The sequence below is a fragment of the Lactuca serriola genome, chromosome 5 (genome assembly GCF_051521515.1).
Source record: "Lactuca serriola cultivar US96UC23 chromosome 5, Lser_US96UC23_V15, whole genome shotgun sequence".
NCBI lineage: Eukaryota > Viridiplantae > Streptophyta > Magnoliopsida > Asterales > Asteraceae > Lactuca > Lactuca serriola.
Window position 1 is genome coordinate 76317213 of NC_136412.1, and position 7912 is coordinate 76325124.

At 32.3% G+C, this 7912-nt stretch overlaps 1 protein-coding gene across 2 annotated transcripts; it reads left to right on the top strand.

Moving 5' to 3' along the window:
* The first annotated feature begins 1043 nt into the window (after positions 1 to 1043).
* Positions 1044 to 2738, top strand: LOC145052643 (putative receptor-like protein kinase At5g39000). 2 transcript variants are annotated; one of them, XM_079000500.1, is made up of 3 exons: positions 1044 to 1175; positions 1264 to 2129; positions 2341 to 2738. In XM_079000500.1, exons 2-3 carry the CDS (start codon positions 1359 to 1361, stop codon positions 2443 to 2445), a joined length of 876 nt encoding a protein of 291 aa, XP_078856626.1. In that variant the 5' UTR covers positions 1044 to 1175; positions 1264 to 1358; the 3' UTR covers positions 2446 to 2738. The 2 variants fall into 2 exon arrangements, with proteins under 2 accessions (XP_078856626.1, XP_078856625.1); XM_079000499.1 differs by having other exon boundaries at positions 1060 to 2129.
* Positions 2739 to 7912: the final 5174 nt, after the last annotated feature.

Consider the following 7912-nt stretch of genomic DNA (forward strand, 5'->3'; position numbering starts at 1 on the left):
TAACACTATGGGAAAATGAGATACACTCACACTTTTTCGAAAATAGCCTAGTCACATTTTTTATAAAAATGTGGCGATTTTGATGTTAAGTGTGACAAATTGGTATTGATAAAATTTTGAATTGTTATATCGCTACATTTAAATATGTGTGTGTCACATATATGAAATTTTTGACCACAATCAAGGTATGTTAGCCAAATATCACCATCTGTCACCATCTTTCGTGTTATTATTTGATTTATGGAAAAATAAATTGTAATGGTTTTTTAAAAGAGACGATATATATATATATATATATATATATATATATATATATATATATATATATATATATATATATATATATATATAAATTAAAATCAATATTGTAAAAAACGTTCGATGTTAACTAGTCGCTTGACTGAGGTTAAGTGAGTAATCGGTTAAGCGAAAATTAATCCGAGACCCTAAATTGTTAATTCGTTGAAATTAAAAAAAAAAATTAATATAACTAATATCACAACAAAGTTTATAAATACCACTAATATCATAACAAAATAGATTAACATGATCAATACAACATTAATAATTACTAAAATTTCATCAAAATGTTAAAATTTCATCGTTTGTTACTTATTCGCTCATTGTGTAAGAATGAATTAATCGTTAGGCGTCATCTAATCAGTCGGGTAATGCCTAAGGACTAATCAGAGATTAATCGAGATTTTTACAACACTCATAAAAATAGACTTAGAGTAAAACCAAACTTTTATGATAAACTTAAATCTTTTGTGTCAATAACTCTACTTAAAAATAACAAGTAATAAGAAAAAACTTATATAACGTTTACAAAATAAAAATTAATCAATTAACTAAAAAAAAATAAATAAAAAAAAAAATAAAACTCTTTTAGAAAATTAGTCATTCAAGACAGTTTATCGCAATGGATTTTTTTGGTAAATAAAAACTAGAGAAAAATAATTTATGCCTCCAATAATTAATCCTACTTTTACTACCACATGTCTTGATCTCCCACTGTACCTCCACTTTTGCCTTGCTATGAATCTGTTACTTTTTGTAGCATATATGTCTTGTTCAGTTATCTAACTCCTCATTTTCTCTTCCTTCTTGTAGCTGAAGGCTTTGTTTTTCCCAACTATCATCAACGTCGCTGCACCCTTCGACTTTAATACTTTGTAAGTTTTAGTTTTGTTTCCTATTTTTTATAGATCATCAAAACGATGTCTGTCCTAAAACAGTTCGAACACCTCAAAATACAACTAGAAGCTATAGAATCAGCCACAAACAACTTTTCTAAAGAGAGCTGCATCGGGAAAGGAGGCTTTGGGAAAGTGTACAAGGGAGAACTCCTCCATTCGATGGGGCATACAACGGTTGCCATTAAGCGTTTAGATCGTTCATTTGGGCAAGGAGACTCTGAGTTCTGGAAAGAGGTGATTATGCTTTCAGTTTACAGGCATGAAAATATTGTCTCCCTCTTGGGGTTTTGTGATGAGAAAGGCGAGAAGATCCTTGTGTATGAGTATTCATCCAGAAGAAGTCTCGACTTACATCTAAACAACAAGGATCTAACGTGGGTTCGACGCCTTACGATTTGTATTGGGGCGGCTCGTGGAATAGCATACCTTCATAATCCAGCAGGTACTCAACAAAGATTATTGCACAGAGATATTAAAAGTTCCAACATTCTCTTAGATGACAACTGGAATGCTAGGATATCCGATCTTGGTCTATCCAAATTTGGTCCAGCTAACCAGAACTACACATTCCTTGTCACTAATAATAGAGTAGGCACTATTGGGTATTGTGATCCGCTATATTTAGAATCTGGGATACTAACAAAGGAGTCGGACGTTTACTCATTTGGTGTAGTCCTGTTTGAAGTTTTGTGTGGGAGATTGTGTTTTGAGAGCTATGATAAGCCTCAATCTTTTACTCAACTGGTACGAAAGCATTACAGACAAAAGAACCTAAATGAAATTATTTGGGGTGATATAAAGGATGAAATACATCCTACTTCTTTGGAGGTTTTTTCAGCGATTGCTTATCAATGTTTAAAGAATGACAGTGAAAAACGTCCGTTGATGGAGGACGTCGTGACCAAACTTGAAATTGCCCTTGAATATCAAGTAACTTCATGTTCTTTCTCTTCTTTCATAAGAAAAAAAAAATAGTAATAGTTAGTTGTGGTCATGTTATCCAAACTAGACCGAAAATATATTGTTCCTTAATTACTCCTGGTTCATCTAGATAATAGATAACCTGTTACATTTAAACTGACTCTCTAGCATGCTTTCTCCTGTCTCTTTCTAACGTGCTATCTTCTTGTGCTTCTTGCAGGTTAACGATACCGATATCTCACCTGTACCTCAATTCCAGAGTTATAAGCTTCCTGGAGACAACGATGTAAATAACAACCCCTACGTAAGTGACTACCACTGGTAGCCAGAACAGATTGGTGTTCAAGCACTCCCTATGCTGGTATTTCCTCCCAACGCCAAGGAATGTGTAGTTTTGGTTTGCAGGATAATAGTTTGATGCTGGAATAAGAGTAACATGGATCTTATGCAGGGATCAGTAATGGCATGCATGCTTACAGAGTTTTGATTTAACACTTTTATTATTATTAGATATTCATATGTGTTTGTGTTTTTTTATCTTTGTGCTGGCCGGTTCTTTTATGAAAGCACTCTCCCAATCTTATTATTGGAGTTGCCAACCATCCTATCTTCCCTTTACTCCGTTTATATGGGACTTAAGGTGAAGACGCCTTTTAGTTCTTATTAGCAATATAAACTAGCATTATATAATACGATGTTGGGTACTTTAATGTACTGAAATGGACAACTAACATAATTTCCTTTGTTTATTTATTAATGACTGGATGAAAAAATGGGCAAATTAGTTTCTTTTCACACTAAAAAGCAACATACTTTTGTTTTTCAAAGCTTGTGACTTAATGCAAAAGGGGCAAGTTAATTTTTTTCATGCTAAGTAGCAAGCTACTTTCCATTGTCTATGTTTATTAGTAAATAGATACTTTTGAGCTCTTTAACTCGATTATGTGTTAAAAAGGTACATTGAGTTGCAATAAAAATAAAATTATATGTAGAATTCATATAAACGAAAACTACAACATATGCATGTTTGTATTTTAAATCCTTTTAGATAAAATATATAAAATTATATTTCGAATTCATATAAACCAAAACTACAACATATACATGCTTGTATTTTACATCCATTTAAACAAAATATAGAATATACAAGCTTGTGTTTTAAATCAATTTAAACAAAAAGTACAATAAAATTAGTATTTGCCGATTAGCCACTTTCTACTCTTCTTACCTCGAGCTAATCTCATTTTGCATCTTATCTAAGAAACACTATTCTCTCAAACATTATAGAACGAGTAAAAGTATATATATAAAAAATAAAAAATAAAAAACTTCTAATTTTTCAAAGCATTACACTATCTCCCCATCCGTGGAGATATACAATCAAACATCCGATTTATCTCTCGACAAAAAGACAAAATAAAGGAAGTAACCAACACCCTAATACAAATATAATGGAATATTAGTAAAGTAATAGATGTTTTTTTAGTTCGACTCGACTAGATTATGTACCATATAAATACATAATGATACATTAGTTAAGTGATAAATATTTTCAAGCTTGGTTCGGCTCGATTATGTATTAAAAAAAATGAATTACATGGATTATAAAATCCGTTAACCAAATAGTATAAAATAGGGTTATTTTGGGTTTCATTTTAAAATATGTTATTTTGAAATTCAGACTGAGCCCATATTCGACCGAATTTATGTTGTTTGATTATTTCTCTGACTAGCTATGCTGAATGAGGAAAATGACTATTTTACCCTTTTTTATTTATGTCGGCTAAAATATATCTATTTTCAAACGAATTTAATTTAACCGAACATTATTAAATTAATAGTTTAATACAAAACTAAGTTTTATTTAAAAAAAAATTAAAAGTTTTGAGAAATAAATACAAAACTAAGTTTTATTTATTTTAAAAACAATAATAACCAAATATAAATGGCCATGTCGTTATGTCAAGAACCATGAGTAGAAGGACACTCAACAACCTCAAATAATAAATTAATACACCCTATATTCTCCCATCTCTTCTCATTTCGTTCAAAATTGTAGAGAGAGAATAGGATCCGACCCAATCTCTAAAAAAAAGTTACAGCTCTTTTTCAAAGAAGTTCCATGCCTGCCTCCTGAATCATCGACCATGATAACACCAGTTAACCACCGTGAACAAATGTCTAGAGCTTCCTCTAAGGATGGCAATGGTGGACTCCAACATTATTACCAAAATACCCCCACCCTCTTCTTATCCTTGTTCTATTCGATTGATCACAATTTTCATTCCTCCTAGACTCAATCAACAGGTTAAAGGGTGCTTCCCTCTCTTTCTCTCTCACGAGGACACGATTTTTTGGTTGGAGTTAAACGGATGAAAAGGGTTGCAGTGTTTGTGGTGGGTTTCCTAGTTCTTGTATCCGTGAACAAGGCATGTATATGACTGGTTTTATGGTGCCGGAATGTTGATGGATCTGTAATGCAAAGGGAGAAAACGTAAAGAAAACAAATAGGACCGAGTCAGCTACTTTCATATCACGTACTGGGTTAGAGGGTGCTGACCGAGTCTCATGCTTTTATTGCACGTATCAAACACACTGACCTATATTGAGCTGACCGAGTCATCTGTTTTTGTCTGACCCGGTCAGACCCAAATCAAACAGGACCTTAGTGAACTTTTCATACCAATTTCTGGAGGTTTGTTTTAAGCAATATATAGACTTTTGTAACTTGCAAACATGATATGATTAAGTTTTGAAAAAACCCTTTGAGGGACCTTCATGTAAACTTCTTTGTGTAAATCACCATGTTAAAATGCATTGTTGACATCCAACTGATGCACTTCCCACTGCCTTTTAGCATCTACTGTGAGTGCAAATCTAACGGTAACAAGTTTTGCAGCGGGGGCAAATGTTTCATGGAAATCGATATACTTAACTTGCATGTATCATTACAATACAAGACATGCGTTGTATCTTTTTACTTCTCCATTTGGTTTAAATTTTTTCTTGTATACCTATTTTGATTTAATTGCTTTCTTTCCAGGTGGGATATTGGTTAACATCCAAGAGCCATTTTCCTCTAAAGCTTGGATTTCCATCATCATTGCTTCTTACCAGTTCGAATCTTTTGAAGTTTATAGGAAATTTTTAGGTTTTTCAGTTGAGGTGATAGTTGATAAGAAAGCACAATGAGATTTAGAAAAGTTATCATAATTAACATATTGTGAGATAGAGTGTGGTTTTGATAAGCTTGCAGTTGTGGAATGATTGAAGTTTATAGGAAATCTTTAGGTTTTTCAGTTGAGGTGATAAAGACTTTGAGTCCAAACTCTCGATCTGACCATAGAACACCATAAATCACCAAATATCACCACAAGGCATATATATATATATATATATATATATATATATATATATATATATATATATATATATATATATATATATATATATATATAATTAGACTTAAGATAGACTTGGCTTGGATTTCAGAAACATTTTTCATGTTTATACTTATAATGTTATTTCTTTTTATCTAGTTCGTTGTTACTTGCTTCTTCCCAAGTTTAATGCTTTTTTACTCATGTAAGTACTTAGTGATCTTTAAGATTTTGTTTGGGTTGTTATTATTGAGAAATTCTAAACTAAGGTACAACTATTTTTCATTTTTATTCACTTGTGAAGTTATATAAGAACTGACGTTTATGACAATGTACTTTGACCTATGCTACGTTTTATATCCAATTTGGGCTTAGGTAATATTTTGTTGATTTTGATAATGAACAGTTTGTACATTTGGAGATGAATTGAGTGTTTATTCATATGATATCTGTTTAATGTCTAACCTTGTGATTGTACTCACTAGGTTCCCTATAACATAACCCACCACGTTGATACATTTTTGTAAGTTAGTGGATGTTGTTGGAAGCTTAGAAGATTAAAAAGCTTTAGACATTAAGAAGATCATATGATTATTATAAAGGCTCTCTAAACCTTTGTTTTGATAACTATTGTTACACTCTCGCATGTTATGTTCTTCCAAACTTTATTTTGGAAATTTATGTTTTCAGACAATTTTTCGGAATCGTTCTCTAGAAAATTATTTTAAAATATTTTATTAAAGGTTTTAAATTAGTTCATGGAAGGGTTGTTACATCTAATTAAACAAACTCGTCTATGAATGGGACCTTTTGCTCACCAAATAAATTCCCAAATACAGTTGTATGATTAATTGAGCTGTTAGCCAAATAAGATTTTGGGTTTTATCTTGTATTGGGTTTTATGATTGGGCCTTTCAGCTAGTCTATATATTATGTGTTTCCATTTCATTTTATTTGTACTTCTCTTTGATAATAATATGAAACCCAAACCGTTATATGTCATTCACTTGTTAGTTTACATGGTATTATAGCTCGGTTGATCTTTTGTATTTTCTTTTTGGGGTAAGTTGTAGCAGGCACGACACTATTCATCGAAGTTACTGTTCATCGAATCACTATTCATCGAAGTTACTAGTCATCGAAGATACTGTTCACAAAGTTACTATTCATCAAAGTTACTATTCATCAAAGCTATTATTCACCAACACTATTCATCGAAGCTACTATTCATTAGCACTATTCAAGTATTTTTTTTTGCAATTTTGGATATGGTTTTCTTGCTCGTTTATGTATTCAGTTTGATTTGATTTGTTCGTTTCAACGACTTCAAGGGTTTTGTTTCGTATATTGGTTTTGTTGATTTTGAGATTTTGATTGTTGCTGCTATTATTCATATTTGTTGTTGTTTTGGTTATTCTTGTTTGACTGATATTGGAATATGGCCCCGAGAGATAACTCTCTTCAATCCATTAGGATTCAACTCGATGGTAAGAACTATGCCCAATGGAGTTATTTTATGATGAATTTCTTACGAGGCAAGACTATGTGGGGGATTATTACAGGTGACAGGAGGAAACCAACTGACGAGAAGGATGTTAATTATTCAACCTTACTGGATTCATAGGAGACTAATAACTCCAAGATCATTACTTGGATTAATAATTATGTTATCTAGTCTATTGATAGTCAGTTAGAAAAGTATAGCACAACAAAGGAGGTTTGGAATCACTTGGCTAGGCTCTATACTCAGTCTAACTTTGCAAAGCAGTATCAGTTAGAGTTTGATATTTGAACCCTCCAACAAAACAACCTTAGTGTTCAAGAATTTTATGCAGCTATGTCAGATTTGTGGGATCAGTTAGCTCTTACAGAACCTGATGTGTTGAAGGATTTTAAGCCTTGTTTGGGCTATTGATCCATGATGGGCTAATTTTTATGTAAGTATCCATGAAGAGTTAGCCCACATGAGATATGGATCATAACTCAAGTGTATGGATTAGGGTTTACCCATGGCTCTTGGAATCCTACACTATATAAATGTTGGCCTTTAGCCAAAATCATGACACTAAGTGTTCTAAGAGAACCCTAGTCGATATTGGTGGTGTTTAACCTCTCTCTCAAATTCCTCCTTTGTTAATGGTGTTTGTAAACTATTTGAGGCATCACACTTGAGGTGCTAAGCTCTTGAAAGGCCAAAACTACAAGCTACAATTAAGAGGTATTATTCTAACTAGTTTTTATGATTCATGTACCAAAATTGTATGCTAGTTGTAGGCTTCATGCTTTGAAAAATTTATTCCATGTATAATTAGAGAAAACATAGATCCAAAGCATCTAGGGCTGCATGTGCACCATAGGAGTGTTATAGTGCTCAAAACCCAACAGTGGTATCAGAGACTAGGATTGTTTTAT